Raw genomic sequence first — 20360 nt, forward strand, 5'->3', positions numbered from 1 at the left:
AAATATAAATTGAGACGCTTAGAAATATGCTTTAAACAAAGGCCTTGTAATATCAGTTCATTACAAATAGAGACTGTAGAGTCTTTACAGACTCTCAATGATTAGTATAACGGGTGCATTGAGGACAACACCGACAGCGGCATGCATTATTTCACATGGTCACAGTAGTATAGCGTCATCCTTAACCGGGCGAATAGACTACGTGATCTAGCGTCTGTAGTGAAAAGGAAAACAACGCACATACATACATATACACAGACGGGTCTAAAATAGACGAAGGTGTAGAGACTATAGTATATTATACTGAACCTGTAATTCATAGGTCCTTAAGACTACCACATCATTGTAGTATCTATCAAGCCGAGGACTTTGCAATAAAGGAAGCGGCATACATGACCGTCCACCCAGGGCACAAGGATGTGGAAGGTGATGAGAGAACTAACCAAGTTAGCTAAGAAGGGTGAATTTCTCTTCGGGAATCTGTTCATGCCCCGCCAAGCACCACCAAGCGGATAGATTTTGTTGCTGGCAACATACAAGACAATGGGCCAGCTGATTTTAATATACGCAGCACCAATGTGGTCGCCGGGGACTAGTAGAACGCAGTGGATGAAGCTGCAGACGACACAAAACACTGCACATCAGACGGCGACTGGATGTCTTCTGATGTCGAGAGAACACAAGCTGCATGACGAGGTGAAAATGCTCCCCATGAAGGAGCACAACACAATGCTCTGCAAGCAATTCCTAGTAGGGAGCCACAGACGTGGACACCCAAACAGACACGAGCCCTCGCTACGTCAGAAGGCATATATATCTATGAACTGACGGACGAAGTCAAGAGGTTCATAAAGTAACCTCTGGACCCGTCAGCTTACCGACAGGCCATGAGTGGCTTTCACAGGGATTCAGTCTCGAGTTGTGTAGACTCCAGGCCAGTGAATTCCGTTCTATGCATACAACCACCAGACATCGACGAGACGGAGCTTCGTCTGCCTTGGGAGACTAGAACCACAATAGCCCAACTTCGCTGTGGCTACTGCAGCAGGTTAAACTCATACCTAAACAGATTAGATGCAGATGTGCCAAATGAATGTCCGGCATGCGAAGAGATACCCCACGACTCGATACATCTCTTCGTATGCCCGGATAACCCCACGCAACTAATGCCTCTGTTCCTGTGGACAGACCCTATAGAGGCTGCACGCTTCTTGGGTATTATGTTAGTTGAGCTTGACGACAACGACTGAGATACCAACCGATCTGGGCGGAGTTGTTGCAGCCGCTAAAACAACTTTGGAAAAGAACTCAGGCTTGTAGACTTATAAAAACTATGTGTAATTCATACGATAGGAAACCTACTTATTTCCTAATATAAACAAGAAAATCAGACTCGAGGTTTCTGACACGATTGCTAACAGGGCATTGTTTGCTAGCAGACCCATGGATTTAAATTAAGTCTTATAGATGGCAAAAACTATAGGAAGCGTAACTATGTAAGTTTCACGAGGAAACCGTGGAGCATATAATTTGCGATTGTCCAGCCTTCAGCAGGTAAATACTCGCGTTACTCGGCTAGGTACGGCTGCAGAGCCCACAGTCAGCAATCGACAAAGGACCAAAGTGTCTATTAAAATTTGCTAAAGGAACGGAAATGTTCTTTGAAATTGCGTGACAGCATTGATTCATAGGTCGTAAACGTATCTGGTAACGCTATTGACGTTATACTCGTTTATGTGAGACCTAGTATGCCAGCATAACCTTACCCAACCTGCTTTAGACTGGATGGAGAAAAAATAAAAAAAATAAAATTATGGGGTGTACTACTTAATCCACCAAGTTTGTACGAATTTCTAGCTTAAACACGCCCTTAAACAGCCAAAATTGTGTTTTTCTTAAAACTCTCAGCCTTTTTTATATGTACAACGTGATTTAAGATTGCGCCTTGTTGAAAAGGTATTTTTAAGTGACCTGTAAAAGGCACAAGGAGCAAATTTTTAAACCAATATAAAATAAAATAAAATTTAGCTCCAAATCAGCAAAATTATAACTTGGGTCCTGAATAAATATATATAAATTAAATTGAGGTTTCATGACCAGTGTTGCCAAACATGGACTTTTCCTACCAAACCTGGTAGGTTTTTTTTCCATTTAGTAGGTTGGTAGGCTAGATTCGATTTTGGTAGGTTTCGCGACAATAATAGCTATTTGCGAAAAATATAAAATATGTATGTATATCCATACATTTTAGAAACCTTGTTTGCAGGAATATTTCACCGGTGCCTTCGTATAACGGCCACCGTAAAAGTGTAAGTTCGTAAGTACAATATTGCCAATATACAATATGTACAGTGACGAGCAAAACTGTAACATGGAGTAACACCTTTTCTTTCAGCTGTCGCTATCTTTCCAAGTTCTAACGACATTCATACTGTTGTTCTGTATTTTTATTGGTACATCTTTGCTTCCTCTGTCATAACGATTTGAAGTCAATTCAACAACATTAAAGAAACCAGCAGACAAAAATGTAAATTAAGGCATATGTTACAGTTTTGCACTCATGTATTTTTAATAACTTTTTGACAATTTTCACAAAAAAAAAGAATTAATAACACAATGTTCAGTATGGTTTTGCTTTATTTAGTTTCTGGTTGCAATTTGGCATACCTAATGTGCATGTCTGTAAAAATTCTGGAGGTATAGCCTCCCATATATCCATGGTTTGCTTTCACAGCTCACGTACTCCATTGGACGGACTTGGATACTTAGTAAGATGCGCTTTTAGTTGATTTCGCAAATTCTCGATGAGATTCATGTCCTCGAATTGTGGAGGTCATTTCAAATTAGCAAATTTCTGCTTTTGTTCCAGTCTTTGCGAACATGTGCAGTGTGTTTTGGTTGCTTTTTCAGCAGAAACTCTAATTTTTTCGACTACATCTTGCAAATTTTGTTGAAATATGAACAGATACTGTTCCTTACGCATAATACGTACAAACGGATCAACAACATTTTTGAAATACAACCCCAAACTAATATTGACCGACCACTGTGATTCACAGTTTGCCTTACATGATGCGCTTAGGCTTAATTTGGGCCTTTGTTCCAATACCATGCCCGGCCATCTGCTTAAAAGCTATTAATTTAGTCTTGTCAGACCACATAAGCCTCAATTAAATCTTAAAAATGTGTTTTTTATTGCGTTATGTAAGGCCTAACATATCCCAATAGGCAACGGTCCGGTTTTCGCGCGATGCAGCAAAACGCTGCCCCACTCGCACATGTATTTTGATCAAATTTGCTTTTTTCTTCTTTTATGATCCATTTCGCCCAATTTGGCAACTTTTCGCCCCACTATCTACTGATTTGCATTCAATTTTAATACCTTAAGCGCTTCTGTAGTAGTGCCTACAGCGTTACTTGCTACTAAGTTCACAAGATATCGGACTGAAATATATTTTGACAGACTTCCTTTGTCCTTAGTAACACTTTAGGCTATATTTTTTCTCAGTCTTAACATTTTCATGTGGCAAACTCCACATTTTTTTGCCACTTTCCCTACGGTCCCGCCTTGTCGCAGTAAATCTATTATTTACATTTATGTTTCCTGATTAACCATATTATTTATTGGTGATCACTTCTTGAATAAATTATAATACAGAAAAAAGTCATCTGACTTCCAACTAAGCAAAAGATAACTGTAAAATGCAAAACTGAGAATGAGTGCAAAACTGTAACATTTGCCTTAACTTTCATTTTTGTCTCCAGGTTTTTTTATTGTTGTTGGATTGACCTCAAATCGTTATGAGAGCGGGAGTAGGGATGTACCAATAAGAATATAGAACAAAAGTGTGAAAGTCGTTAGAACTATGAAAGATAGCGGTGGCTGAAATAAAAAGTGTAAGTTCGTAAGTACAATATTGCCAATATACAAGTATGTACATCCAAGGTATATACTCAACGTGTCTGCATTACAGGCATTCCTCCTTTGTCTATTCTGTTTGAAAAATAGGCCTGCTGGAGCGCCTTACGATTGCCCAATATGATCAGCAAGAAAATTGTAGATCTTCGGGGTCACTTGGATGTTCTAAATGCATTCCTGGATAATCACAAGCTAACCTTCTACGAACCCTACACGGTCTGAATTCCTGAAAAAGACTTGTGAAGTGATAACAACTATGGTGGACGAAGGGTCCCAAGTATGGTATAACGATGGATCAAAGGTATACGACGATAGTACTAAGCCAGACGTATTTGGACCAAGATTCAGGAAAACTATAACTACAACAACTATATTCCAGGCTGAAGCCTTCGTTATCGAGGTCTGTTTAGAAGAACAAATGGGGCCAAAATGAATATAATGTGGGATAGTCAGGCCTTAGACTCTTTTTAAACGGCATCAGACTTGTAAACAATTGTAAAACTCTCTTGAACCACTTGGATGCCCAAAACAGCTTAATGCTTGTGGTGGGTTCTGGGACATGAAGGGTTTAAAGGCAACGAAAGGACTGGCTGTATCCAAAGCCTGGAGCCCAAATGCGCTTCCATGATCCATAGCCTTTTGTGAGCTGGTTTAGGAAACCCCAGAGTATATTCTATGTGACTGCCAACGTATCATGAATGGCAGACTGAGCGCGTTTTAGTTTTACTAAATGTTATATTATATACATTTTTATTAAACTTGGCATTGGATAAACAATTTAAAAACTTCAAATATTTTTGGTAGGTTTTGGTTGGTCTAGGTAGGAAAAAAAATTGTTCGTGGCAACACTGTTCACGACATCAAAAACTTATCTAAGAAAGTTTTCAATTTAGAGGGTAGCAGGTCTAATGTATGTATAGGTGTGAACCGGTGTTATTTACTCACCTGCTATGCAGTTTCAATTCTAGAATGTTGACGCTTTTTTAGGATTTGCATTTCTGGGCCGCTGTAGCCTGGTGGTTNTGTTGACAAACAGCTATCGTATTGATGACAAAATGCTGTACTCTAATTGCCATTGCCGATACTTCATGGTCTGCTAATTTACAGGTGTTACTTCCAAGCCGATCTAAATAAAATACGCCACTTATCAAAGCGCTGAGAGCGGAGGAAGGCTCGCTTAGATAGGAAATGTTTACATTAAGAACGGTTTACATAGAGCACATATTTATTTACTTATATACATACGTAAACACCGTAAACTAGCGTTAAATGAAGAAGTTTGCTTTGTCATAAATCTTTCCTTTATGACTCAAGCAAAGTCGATAGTTTCTTTTTCTATTCCATTTATCTAGCACCAACTAAATACCTAGAGCGGCAGCAAAGTACAACAATGAAGTAAAAAAATATATATATAAAATATTTGTTGACGAAGTGCATTTGAGGAATATCATAAATGTGTCTTATTACCCGAAAATTCGATAAGAAGGCTGCGACTTCTGAAGACTAGGTACGTGACAACATATGGAGTTGTAGCGCGAGAAACAGAAAAGAAAAACAGAGAAAGAAATCAATTGGAAATAAAACCCAAAAAAATATTGATTTTGATAAAAATTTGACCAGGCTCTGGAATGATTTTTTTTTGTTACTTCTAATAGTTGGAGTGTATGGCGTAGTACTTTAAAAAATTTCCAATATTAATTGCAACAGAGCAGCCACTGTTCATAAATTGTTTGATTTCAGTGATAAAATCATGCTTTTGCCACGAAATCGATTTCTGATTTTTATGTCGGTAACATGCTTACTATTCGGCTTCTGCTGCTTAACAGCGACGGTTGGTTCGTCAGGCAAAGCAAAGTAAATCTTATCAAATTGTGCCCCTATAATTTTGGCAACAATACATTTTTTTATAATTATTGTATATCTATAAATATTTATTTAACTATATTTATGTATACTTTTTTCCACAGCACAAATCAATCAATCAAAAGTTAATGCAAAACAAATACAACAAACCAAACAGCAGTTTACTGTAAAAAATCTTAGCAAATAAATTAAAATAAGTGCTGAGTAAATAAAGAACAGCGAAAAAATTTGGAAGCGAAAAAAAAAACAAAAAACATGAAAATAAAAATAACAAAATGTGCACACTTGAACGCGCAAGTGAACTAAATAAATACAAATAAGTAAAGAAATTGCTCTGTGGTAGTGCCAATTGAGTGCGTCCACAAAAACATTGGCTCCAGCCCCGTTGTGGTAATCAATACAATACATACATACATAGATTTTTCTTCGCCCTCGTCGTTCACATAAAAACCTTCAAAATTATTCTCGAAATGGATATGACTTCAACAGCGGAAGCTGCCGCCCGCAGCTGGTATGATAATCCGCGTTTGGGCAGCTCTCCGCAAGCGAATGGCCTGGGCGGCGCCGGCGCCGGCTTGGGACATCACGCCCTCACAGCCGCTGGCACCACAGCGATGGGTGGTGGCGCTGGCCTCGGCGGCGGCGGCGGTGGTGGTGGCGGCGGTCTTGGCGGCTTGGATACGACCGATATGAGCGCCTTCTATGCGTTGGAGAGTAATGGCCATCATAGACGCTACTATCCGAGCTATCATCAGCACAGTAAGTGAAATATTAATTAGTATGGTTCTTTTAATATAACAGCTTTTTTATGTGTACATTCTTATATTTATTGAAAGTAATTAAATTAATTTATTTATTTTTATTTTAAAGTAAAATTTTAATTTTTATTATTCGTACAACTTTTAATTCTATTACATAATATCGAAAAAGTTTTAGTTTTCCGAATAACAAAAATAAGAACTTCTTCAAAAATAATGAATTTTAAGACTGTTTAGAATATATATTTGACTTGTTCGGTATGAAAAATTTTAATTTTTTTTTTCAAGAATAAAAAAATATTTATTTCTATCCTACTCGGTGTTTAACTACATATATAAAACGTCAATGTCCTAGAAGAAAATTTTCTATGCGTATTTGTGGTTACTGAAGATATAAAAGAATGTAATATCCTTACTGATATTATAAATCCGAAAGTGAGTTTGTTTATTTGTTACGCTTCCACGCTTTAATTACTTATCCGATTCCCATTAAATTTTGTACACTGGTGCCATTTAGCCCAACTTAAAANATCTTATATTTATTGAAAGTAATTAAATTAATTTATTTATTTTTATTTTAAAGTAAAATTTTAATTTTTACTTATTCGTACAACTTTTAATTCTATTACATAATATCAAAAAAGTTTTAGTTTTCCGAATAACAAAAACTAAGAACTTCTTCAAAAATAATGAATTTTAAGACTGTTTAGAATATATATTTCACTTGTTCGGTATGACAAATTTTTATTTTTTTTTTCAAGAATAAAAAAATATTTATTTCTATCGTCAATTAGCCCAACTTAAAATATAGGATAGATTTAATCTCGATTAAACGATCGATTAATCCCATAAAACGGAATTTTCATACCGCATATCATATCTCAGAAAATATCTTTGATAGAGTACAGGAACTGGGTATATATACATATATGTATATAAAATCAATTCCATAGTCATAGAGGAGGGCTGCCACCTGTTTGGAAAATCTAATTCGACTTGCATTAAGGGAATTATTTATTTAAANCTTTGATAGAGTACAGGAACTGGGTATATATACATACATATATGTATATAAAACTAATTCCATAGTCATAGAGGAGGGCTGCCAGCTGTTTGGAAAATCTAATTCGACTTGCATTAAGGGAATTATTTATTTAAAAATTATATTAAAGAACGGATGACAAGAGGCCTTAAAAATTTGTAGTTTGAAAGTATTTTGGAAAGAATTGCCACCTATTCGTAAAGCCAAATTTAAATTAATTATTCGCAAGCTATCTGAAAAATTAATATATGCGTGTCAAATGACCAAAATTAAATTCATTTAATTTAAATGAATTACTTACAATATGGGTATCAATAGAAAGGTTTTTAATAAGGGTTTTAGTTCTAAACTACATGCATAGAGTTTTAGTAGGAAAATATTTCGAAGAGGATTGCCACCTGTTTTAAAAATCGAGTTTATGTTAGAAATGTTCAGCTTGAACATGTAGAATTTTTTGAGGTTTTTGAGGAGGTTTGCCCTATTTGAAATGTAAATTCAAATNGGAGAGTTGCCACCTGTTTAAAAATCAAATTCTTCTTAAATTAAAGAAATTTGATAATTGGAATATGTATCACAATAAGGATGTCAGACAAGAGGGTTTTAATAGAGTTTTAGTAGGAAAATATTTCGAAGAGGATTGCCACCTGTTTTAAAAATCGAGTTTATGTTAGAAATGTTCAGCTTGAACATGTAGAATTTTTTGAGGTTTTTGAGGAGGTTTGCCCTATTTGAAATGTAAATTCAAATACAATTATATTATAAGTTTAATGAGTTATTACAATCTAGGTTTTAATCGGAAGAGTCTTGAAAAGGCCTTATTTCTAAGCAACATATATGGGGCCGTCGGCCGCTGTGGTGTAGCGGTAAGCAGCATGAAAAACAGCTTCTCATAAAAATACAATCGCCGTTCGGAGTCGGCGTAAAACTGTAGGTCCCTCNTCCACATTTTTAAAAGTTCAAATTCAACTTGAATTATAGGAATTAACGGTTTAAAAAGTAAATTTCAAAATGTAAAAAATTTAACGTCTTCTGTTTTTTCCATATTTTAAGTATGTTGAGTTTAATTAAAATAAATTACACCTANGGCTCCACATTTTTAAAAGTTCAAATTCAATTTGAATTATAGGAACTAACGGTTTAAAAAGTAAATTTCAAAATGTAAAAATTTAAAGTCTTCTGATTTTTCCATATTTTAAGTATGTTGAGTTTAATTAAAATAAATTACACCTAATGTAGCACGTAGAAATTCCATATACTCAGCGAAGCGAGTGAGAGCCATCTAGTACATACATATATAAAATAACACTCAAATTCATAAATAATAAAGCAGACTTTAACAGCTTTAAATCCAAATTTTTTATAAAAACGTCACTTAAAAAATCTTTTTAAACCTATTTTATTTTTTATGAATAAGGCCATAAATTTATAGCATATAGAGATCATTCTTGTAGAAAAGACAAAAACTCGTTTATCTGTTCAATATAAATGCGTAGACGAAATTCACATACATATGAGACCGAGGAATCATATAGAATATTTTAATGGATATAAGATTCTACGCTGCCTTCCAAACGAATCCACTTTCTTTTGCGAAATTCGATACACATGCCCTCAAAATTTTTTCCTTTTGACCTACATAAATAAAATGTATGTAAACATAGTTTTATTGCTGTGGGATGACCATAACCCGTGCCAACCAAAGTTAACGGAAGTTACAGACTAGGAGCTTCAGCTGGATCGAAAAAGCTGCGTAACTCTGGCGCAATTAAGGTCTGAAAGCAAAAAGTGGTTATGCATATCGAATTTCTCAGAAAAAAACGCACTCCTTATCTTGTGGAACACCCTAGTACATGAAATATATGTATTTCTGTACCAAAATAAGCAATATAAACGCGTATGCAATAAGTATTTTATGTGTATATTATTCGCTTTGATTAATGTACATACATATGTAGGTATGCATGTATTTATATTTATAATCATGCAATGCNACGCACTCCTTATCTTGTGGAACACCCTAGTACATGAAATATATGTATTTCTGTACAAATAAGCAATATAAACGCGTATGCAATAAGTATTTTATGTGTATATTATTCGCTTTGATTTATGTACATACATACATATGTAGGTATGCATGTATTTATATTTATAATCATGCAATGCAAACTAACTCATTATGGGCGCAATCCTAATGAGTTTTTAATGGCATTAGCGGTGGTGGTGGTGTCGACAATGATGGAAGCGCCGCTGCGTGGAAAACGCGCCCGCACCGATTTCGACCTCGACGACACGGCCTACTTGCTACAAGTGCAAGCATGTATGCATAAATATATGTGCATGTATATTTGCATAACTTTATTGGCAGGAAGGTCGATGTGGATATGCATATGTATGGTATGTACATTAGACCGTACCAGAAAAAAGTGCGCTGTGCAACCATACGTCTAAAATATTTTTTTTATATCTGCGGACTTTACAGTCGGATCTTAAAGTACGATATATTGATGACCTTGTCCCGAAGAGAAACATTTTTTTTACCAAAGTTCATTGATAGCCCCTTCTAATATTTACCCATAAGATCTCATTTCTTATTCCCTCAACGTTCCAACCTAATGTCCGTAAATTAAAATTAATATTATTATTGTTAGAATTTTGCTACCTCTACCCACATATCCTAGCATACTATGTATGTAAATACATTAGCGTGCATCACTCTCCACACAAAAAAATTGGTACTGTTTTAATATATGTATGTATTTTAAGACTTTGGACAAAATATTTCGGAAAAACATTAGGACTTACGCCAGCTGGACCCTTTTGAATATACAGCCGAAAATCGATAATAAAATTAATTTATAAAAATATTTTTTTTCCAAAAGCGCACCGTAGATGATAGAAGAGGTTAATCTCAATAGATCCACATAAAAATGTTTAAACATTTTGTTAACGGAATCAAAAAAAAAAAAAATTATATTTTTGTAGATACATATGTTCAAACGGCGTAGCTCACGTAAATCTTAATATTTTTCCAGCATATTTTGGCGGATGTCGTAAAATATTATAAGTTTTATAATTCCGGTGGAAAAATCACCACTTTTTATTGAGGCACCCTGATGATTATACATACATTCATACTTATGCACAAAACTTCAATCGATATGTTAACGCCTATATATTTTTATGTACTAGTTCTTTATGAGGTCTCGCCTTACTTAGATTTATTCACGGAATTCTTCGCATTTCTCGTGGCCTCCTTTTTCAGTGTTTTGTTTTCTATAAATTTATTGGTTAGCTATTCATTATTTTTATATACAAAATAATATATCTACTAAATATATATATATGTATCTATTTATGTACATATGTATCAGGGGACTAATAGTTATATATAAATATGTATATGTGTATATTTGTGTAGTTTATTGGTTGCAAAACACAAATCATCAACATTTCCCACATGCACGTATGTGTGTGTGTGTATATGACACTGTATGTATGTATGTACATATGTGAGTTGGTATATAGAGGAGCATACAAACAAAAAGTTTTTCTTTTTTCTCCTATTATTTTTTTAGTTTTGTTTTCATTTTAATGGCGTTTTTGTGTGACTTGAGTTTTGCGGCCAGCAACCACTATAAAAAAATGTTTTGTTTAGAATGCATGTTGTTGTTATTGGTATTGACGCCATTATTGTGCCATCAAGCGCATGCTATTAGATACATATGCACATTAGGGTGTCTCTAAAATGCATGTGAAAAAGTAAAATCATAATTTTTATGCTCTCACCTACTAGGATTGGTCTATGCCGAAAAATATACCCCTATTTTTTTATTGTGAAATCAAAAAATATTTACAGGTCGCCAAAGCCCAAATTTTCCATGTATTTTAAATCGAAAAAAAACTTTTCGTAAATATGGCATAGAATTCTTAAAAATCAATATTTTTCTATCGGAGAACTATGTTTATCTGCAGAAGATTCCCAGGAGTAATAACCAGTTGTTTACTTAATTATTTTTTCGTCGAAACTATAATTTATAGGTCCGCCAAAAACCCACAAAAACCCCGAAAAATGCAAAAGGGGGACCAATAAAAAGTCGTTAGTATTTAAAACTGGTTAAATAAATAATTGGGTATTGTTATTGAAAGTCTACTGAAGAGAACCAGAGTTTTCCGATCGAAAAATATTGATTTTCAAGAATTCTATATAATTTTTACGAACAGTTGTTTTTTCCCATATAAAAATACATACTTGAAAAACTTTGAGCGCTTTGAGTGACCTCTAAATATTTTCTGATTTCAAAATAAAAAATTGGGATATACTTTTGTTCGATATAGAACAATAGTATAAAAATTTCGACTTTGCTGTTTTTGGACCCCTCTAATGTTCATACGAAAATATGTATGTATATATTTTCAGTATCTTCCAATAGCGCCGCTGCGTTAAAATTCAATAGCCACCACTATTACTTGCATATTACTTTTTTGTTTTGTTTTTTTTTGTATTTCATTTTCAGTGTCTTACTTTCGTTCGTTTGTTTTGCTTCTTGTTCCCCATGTCAATTTTTTGACACTCGAAAAAATACATAAGAACTTACGATGCATAAGCGTCGAACTTTGTTTTGTTCAAATGTCATAATGAGCCTTCATGGAAATTTACATACAATAAGGCGCAAATTCATAAACATATGTATGTACATATGTATCTACACTTTAACAAACATAGGTAATTGTTTTTTGTTTGTTTGTGTATGCGAACAACACTTCTGTATGCTAAAGCACGTTTGCTACTTATGCATTCTAATATTTGTATTTGTAAATAAATAAACATATGCACAAATATATGTATTTCTCTAAGAGTTCACTTATGCGAGTTTCTGTGTGGAATGTATGGCTGCCACAATGGCGTCGAACTCAAAATTAGACAAAATACAAAATACAAAAAAAATATAAATATCTACATATATTTCTTGCCACTTGAAGCTGTGAGTGATAATAGGTACGTTCGTTTAAAATCTCCAACAGAAACCAACCAACTGCCAAATTCCGGCGAAATGTCATCTGTTCGCTCACAAGAGAGAAATATCCAAAATAGTACGCGAACAGAAAATTTGCAGAAACTTGCAAGTTAGACGAACAGCTGATATAATTTTTGTTTACNAAAAATTATTGCAGATTCCGGCAGCAGTAATATGTATAGAAATTTTCATTAAAAATTAAAGGAACAGCATAAACATTTTTGTTCTTGATTGACGCCGTAATCGCCCATGCTTTTTCGGCTGATACGTTTTTAAACTCACTTAAATGTATGTATGTATAAATAAAGAAATATAACAGAAAGCATGCAATTTCTTAAAATACTTGATGGACTAGTGTTGCTACTAGTGAACGCGCATGGCGTTAAAATGCCCAAAATTGAATTTCAAGATCTAAAAAATTTTCCAAATGTTAGTCAGAGTTATAAGCGATTCGACCGCCATATTTTATCTTAATCGCTGTTTCTGAGTGAAGAGAGATATCGAATAGCGCAAGTTTTTAATTTCATAAAATTTCAAAAATCATAAAAAATAAAACATCTACAGGCCAAGGTATTTCATTTGAATTTTTGAAATTCGAGAAAAACGCAGCTAATCTAATGATTTTTTTTTAAATGCCTTCTAGTTTAATATACATATGTACATAAATACTTAGTTGAATCGATATGACTTTCCAAAAAGGTGGCCAGCCTAGCCAAAGATATTTTCAACCTAAAGCTTTTATAAGTCTCTTTCTATTGACACCCATATCTTAATATCTTAATAAAGCTTGTGTATAAATTAACTGAATTCGACTATTCAAGCAGGTGAAAATCCTTTTAAATGGTATTTTAAAGCTAAAACCTTGTTAACTCTCCTTCGTCTGATATTGCAATAGGTACATATTTTAATTAACTGATGGACTAAGTTCAATTTGATTTTTTAAACATGTGGCAACCCTGCTAAGTATAGTTCAGAAATAAATATTTTTCAAATCCACATCGATTGACATCCATTTTTTAATAATTCATTAAACATAATAAATAATTGGAATTTTAATTTTAAACAGGTGGCAATGCCCTTACAACAGCTCAAAATATTGTGATACGCAAGTATTTCAATAAACTGATGAACCAAGTTGAATTTATTGTTCAAACACGAGGCAACCCTCCTAAATAAAAATAAAGGTCAGAAATAAAGAGTTTTCAAACCCTTTTTATTTGATACCTATCCTTTAATAATTAATTTAGCTTATTATATAATTTAAATTTAATTTATTAAACAGAAGGCAAACCTTTGAAAACCCCTCAAAAACATTCTTAATGTTCAAACTACACATTTATTAGCGCTCTTTCTTTTGACACCCATAATTCATATAACCTGTGTAATAGTTAACTAAGTTCAACTTTTCAAACAGGTGGCAAACCTCTTCAACATATTTTTAAACTAAAACCTTCTTAAACTCTTTCGTTGGATCCCTATATTGTGATACATACATACATACGTATGTATGTATTTCAATTATCCAATTGCCTTAATTCAAACTGAATTTGATTTTTTAACACGTTTCAGAAATAAAGCCTTTTTAAACCCATTTTGATTGATACTCATCTATTAATAATTCATCCAACTTATTGCATAATTTGAATGTAACTTTTTAAACACTGGGGAACCGTCTTCAAACATTCCAATTGTGCAAGCTAAAGATTCCATAAAAATATTCCGTTTGACAAACGTATTTTTATATTTCATACAATTTTTGTTATAGTTAATTAAATTAGAACTTTCACACAGGTGGCAGCCCTAGTTAAAAGCTAAGTATTTTTAACTCTCCTTCCTCCGATATTGTGATACACATTTTAATTAACTGATGAATAAAGTTGAATTTGATTTTTTAACATGTGGCAACCCCCCTTAATATGTTCAGAAATAAAGATATTTCAAACATCCTTAAATTGACAATTGGTGTAAATTAATTAATTAATCATAGAGCATTTGATGTGCGTATGTATGATTTTTTTTTATTTTTTTTTCTCGCCCCTTTCACGCGATATTTGGAAAACTATTAAATCGATTTGTTTTTGTGCCATAAAGTTTTTAAAAATGTATTAATCATGCTAAAATTTCATATTTATTTATTATTTATGTTTATGCATCAACCCTAAAACACATGAAGTGTGAACCCCGTCCGTTTTGGTATGGAGCACCCCATATATAGATAATGTTTCTTAATAGGGGACAACTGGCCTTAAAATAACAAAACTATAGAGATTGAGGCAATTGAATAAACATCGTAACCGATAATCTTCAAATCCTTAAAATATATTAGACTGGGACCCATAGATCAACGTTCCACCCACGCCGCAACAGTTAAGAATTGTCGAAATTTCAATTTGCTGTTCTACGGATTTCAATGGACAAATGAATTAATTGTCTGTACAATAGATTAGGTATTAACGAATTGAAATAACCCCTTCTGGGATAATACTTTATTTACCCGTCAGTGACTGGAGATTAAAATTTAATATATCTTTTTCACAGGAAAACTTTCCTGAATTAATAACGGGTACTGCAGGTCAATATTGGGCAGTGCCAAGGAATCCCGCCCATTAGTACCGGGATTCGGCACTTAGCTGGCTGAAGCTCATCTGTCCAGAAGCAGTCCTAAAGTTGCCACAATCCCACATCCCTGCCAATAGAAATAACCTCGTGGGTGTCTTGCCTAGCCGACTTATCAGTTATGCAGTTACCTGCAATGTACATAGTTGTGCCGTGGAACTCAAATCGGCATTCCGAAAGGAGTCCGAGATGATCGATAGTGAGAGGTCAGGCGTTCACTGGTCAGTATCCTGATTCGAGAGTCCGTTTTTACCCTTCAAAAATCCAATAGGCTAAATTTGAGATTAAGAAGCGTTCCAGATGGAACACACCGCCTCCACCTCTGTCATAAAACTTCGACCTATTCATGAATATGTTTACTTGGCTTTTGTTCTGAAACCTGTAAAAATTATATCATCAATGTCTTTGACTTTACAGTAGAGCCAATAAACTGAGTTTCTTTTAGATGGTATTTCATCTATCTATGTATCATTTTCCAAATTTGTTGTTGGAATATGGTTTTTACGATTTATATGCATGAAGTTAAGTGCCTGGAGTTTAGGGTTACCAAATCTCATTTTTGCCACTATGTCGATTTAGATGGTTTTGCAACTGGTGTATGCGAGATTTTGCAAACACGTCGACGATAGATATACGTATGTATGTATAGTAGGGTGATCCAAAAATGCATGTGAAAAAAGTGAAATTCGGAATTTTAATACTCTTACCCCTAGGATTATTCTATGTCGAAAAAATATACCCATGTGTTTTTATTTTTCATTTTGGAGGAATTTTCGGGGGAGTATTAAATATAGTTACTGTTAAAAAATTTTATATAAACAATTGAATATTATTGTTGGAAATCTACTGAAGAGAAACAAAATTTTCCGATAAAGAATATTTATTTTTAAGAAATCTATAAAACTTCTACAAAAATTGTTTTTGAACACCTATTTTTCGATAAAAAAAAAATAATAAAATGGGGTTTTTTTCGGTATAAATAGTACAATCTAGGCGTGTTAGAGCATTCAAATCTCGACTTTACTTTTTTTTGACCGCCCTTATGAATATGTATGAGAATGCTGCATTAGGGGCCACCAAATGCCATCAGTTGTGCGTAAAATCGTTAATACAAATTAACAACAACTAAATGTAAACAACAACTTCTTATCCGAGGTCTAATTACTATCCTTTTATTTGAAAAGAATGTACAGATGCAAACTTCATAGTCTCACATCATATTCATATATACATATATACGCTCGCATTCACACTCATATTTCTAAAAACACCTTCCGGCCCATAAAGTGGGAAATAATTTTACACACTAGAAAATTGCAACGCTTTGTTACTGAAGCCACGAGGTCCGCTATTAGGCAAAGTCTTTAGCAATTAGATAGCGCATTTAGCATAAAAAAATGATGTACATATGTATGTATATGTATATACACATCTGCAGCTAGCGGTTAGCATAAATTAGTCGTCAGAGATGAGTAAAATATCTCAAAACTCTCACAATTCATGGCAAACCGGTGATTTGTAGCTCATTAACTTAGACCAAGAAATAATTCTAATTCTAAGGAGAATATAAACGGAACATTTTTCGTAAACTGCTTACTTAAAATTATTTTGTTAAAAAAGAAGCAATTAAATATTAAATGTAATTTCCAACGACAAATTGAATTGGTGCTCAGCTCCACCCAATATTAGCGGCTTAAGAAAGAAAACAATTCACTTTTTTCGTGAAATAAAATGGCAGTGAACCGAAAAAAGTGGGCGCTACTGAAAACGCGCCCGTTTTGCGCGCTGGCGTTAATCCGATTTTTTTTTTTTTGGACTGGGTAAGAGGAGCTTCATAAAAAAAAAACAGAAAATTCAATTGTTAGCGGCGCTAACTGTATGTAAGTTAATTGTCATTGCTGGTGCACAGTTAAGCCGCTTGCCACTTTTTTCGCCCTCCTCAATGCAGCGATGTTTGTATTTGTATTTAGTACATAATCTACTACATACATACATATGTATATAATGAAAGTAAACGTGTGCATACATATATCTACACATGTATTATAAGTGTGGTAGTAGTAAATGTAGCGCTTGGCCGCGCGAAAATGCCAGGGTGAACGCGCATGAGTGATCAGGCTGCAGAAAAAATGTTTGCCAAGAGAAAATTCGGTGTATGTATGTACATATATATGTATACGTGTCATATGTTTCATTTTTACAACATGATTTGCATTGTGAAGCCTCGAAGTATGTTTTTTTATTTGCGACCGTGTCGTGTCCTCTTGCTTACTACAAAATTCTGCAAAGTATAAAAATGCTATTGTCATGCTGCTTTGATGCCAGAAAGCTTCACCTGGTTTGCCAATGACTCCCACAATGTCAAGTGCTGCATACGGGTTTTCTTCTTTCTCTCATTCTTACTTAAAAACAATTTAACAAGTGGACAGAAAAAAGTAAAATTTTTCAGAACAAAAAATAAGCATTTTCTGTTGCACTTTCCCACCACTTTTCAGCCGCTCTAAGCATAATTGGCAGGAGAGAAATAAAATTTTATAAAACGTCACTCATGTGTGCATAAGTAGTACATGCATACGTCCCTAACTAAATACCTTAAGTATTACTGTTGTGCCTATACTTTCCACTTTACACAGAATTTCGTACATATTTGTACACTCGCTTGCCTGCTTTGCCATTGTAGCATTTTTATTGCATTTTTGTCATTCATTATTTTTAATGTCCCATAGGTATTTAAAATAAGGCGAAGGAATTCCCCTTATAAACCTGCCAGTTGTATTGAAGGCTTCAGTTTATATTTAAGCTTTGCAAATATAACGAAGCTTTGTTCATTGTTGTTTCCGTACTGTGTTCGTTCCATTCAAGTGATCAATCAGTTTTGCTGGCGCATGCGCATTTACCATGCGTAATTCATGCCCAACTGTCTCGTCGTGAAGATTTTTTTGCTGTAGGTACGCAAGTAACCCAGTCAAACATATGATAGAGGCTGTGTGAACAGGTTAAAACGGGTTTCAACTTTTAAAACTTTTAGTAATAAAAAGCTTTATTAAAATATTTAACGAATTTCGTTTTGGCTTTAACTTCTCCTTTTGCTATATGAACATATGCTTTTGTTAAACATTTAAAGCTTCAAGTCTCTGTTAAATTATATTAAAAGCTCTGACAGGACGGTAATTGAAGTTTAAGAAATTAAAGTCTTTTTCTATACAAGCTTTAAGCTCTTTATTTTCAACTAATGATACTTTCTTTAACGCATTTTCTGCCATGATAGCTATAATTTCTGTGAATGTTGGTGCTTAAATTTCTCTAGGCCTATAAACATTAACTGAATGAAATGAAAAGCTTTCAATGCTTTATATCTGTTACCATACGGCTATTAATCTCAACTATGCGCCTAAATTGCTCCATCAACATAAAATTTACTTAAGCTTTCGACTGAAGCTTTCACTTCTTCTTATTTGGCGCTGTAAACGCCGAAGCGATTTTGACCGAATTTTTTGCTTTCACTGATTTGCCAACATTAACTTTTTCCAAGTTTTCCGCACACTTAAGTTCACTGGCTTATGAAAAAGCAATGTAATTTTTTTTTTACCTGTTAGCGTCCTTACCAACTTCGTTTCGTTCACTAACTTACCATTTAAACGTTATTCATTCATGCGCGCATTTTCATTCAAATTCACTCAAAAATGATCATTCAAATCGCACACAATCGATTTCACAAATTGTGGATGCTTTCATTGCAACAACAATAATATCAATTGGTTACTTTACATTGCTTTTGCCCTTATACTACTTAACATTTGATGCTCGCGCCATCATTGTGCGTTTATTTGGCTGTTTTTGTTGTTGTTGTTCTTGTAATTTTTGTAAAGCTTTGACAGACATGCTGGCTGCAGGCTGCTGCTGTATGGTGGCTGGTGGTTGCTAGCCTCCATTCCGCTGCCCGCTAAAACCAGCGCCTGTCGCTTCATATCATTTGTGCGCCTGTCAAATCGATCAGCCGGCTACAGGCCGCTTCACATGCCTCACTTGCTCCACTTGTTAACTGTTTGTTTTGCATTTCAACTGATTTCGATTTCGGTTGGTAGCATTGTGGGTTGGCTAAATTCATGTACGATTATATTTTAAAATTCATTAGTCTGCATATATCAATTGTTGACGGTTGGTGATGGTGTTGTTGCTTCCGTTGTTGTTGTGTCTGTCCATGTCTCGCTCGGAGTCTGATTGAAAGCGTAAAAAATGTCAAAAATTGATTTTGATGTTATTATTGATGATGCTGTATATTTACATTTATGTTTTTTTTTTGCATTTATATTTACATATGTATGTATGTATGTGTGTAGCTAAAGTAGCTGATGAAGCGCTGGAATGCAAGTGCCGCAAACGGCCAGCTGACTCTTTATGCCTGATGGCTGTTTTCTGACACTGATGCTAATATTTGGTTTGAAAATATTGCCCCTTTTGAATGGAATATGACAGCAACTTGTGGGAATTATTTTTAAAATATTTCGGGCTTTATCGCATTAATCGATTATGCGACAGATGAGCTGTTAATGCAATTAGCTGATGCCTTCGATTGATATGAGAGTTTATGTGAGTTGTTTTTAATATTGCAGGATATGTGGTGAGCTCTGCAAAAGCAGCTATAACTTCTACCATTATTGTTCTCCAAAAACATTTCTTAATACCAAGTAGTTTTCAAGCAAAAACCAAACTGACTGATATAAAAATTTAAAAGCATCGTTAATTTCTTCAAAATCCAATGATCGGATTTCAACCAAATTAGTATGGTTTAAAGTGGCCCAAAGTTATGCGGTAACATACCAAAACCACTTGTCGAAGCTGAGGGCATTCTAAACGAATACGTGAGTTCAAACTGTTCTTCTCAAAGCTGTGTCAGATTTATCAGCAGTAGCTTCTCTTGACTATCTTTTATTTGTCAGCGTTATTTCAGCCATAATTCACAGGAAGACTGTGGTGGGAGTAGTTGACTTCAGACAGTTTCGCTTCTTCTCAAGTTCATATGTGTCAAGCAATTACTTTTTATGTACATCTCCATGAACTTGTTGAGCACCTTCCTGCATTCTATCGCCGCTGTCAACGAGATTTCGCCGCGGAATAGTGTTCTGAATGGTTAAGAATGATCA

At 34.4% G+C, this 20360-nt stretch overlaps 1 protein-coding gene across 1 annotated transcript in view; it reads left to right on the top strand.

Annotated features, from left to right (window-relative positions):
* Positions 1–5905: 5905 nt before the first annotated feature.
* Positions 5906–20360, top strand: part of LOC108367066 (GATA-binding factor C-like) — a gene marked incomplete at its 3' end in the record, with an annotated part of 69678 nt that continues 55223 nt past the window's right edge. Inside the window, exon 1 of the mRNA XM_017621589.1 lies at positions 5906–6541. Within this exon, the coding sequence (XP_017477078.1) occupies positions 6253–6541 (289 nt within the window). The remainder of the gene's footprint in view (positions 6542–20360) is intronic.

Source organism: Rhagoletis zephyria, unplaced genomic scaffold (assembly GCF_001687245.7).
Source record: "Rhagoletis zephyria isolate East Lansing unplaced genomic scaffold, Rhagoletis_zephyria_1.1 Rzeph_scaffold_02523, whole genome shotgun sequence".
Taxonomy (NCBI): Eukaryota; Metazoa; Arthropoda; class Insecta; order Diptera; family Tephritidae; genus Rhagoletis; species Rhagoletis zephyria.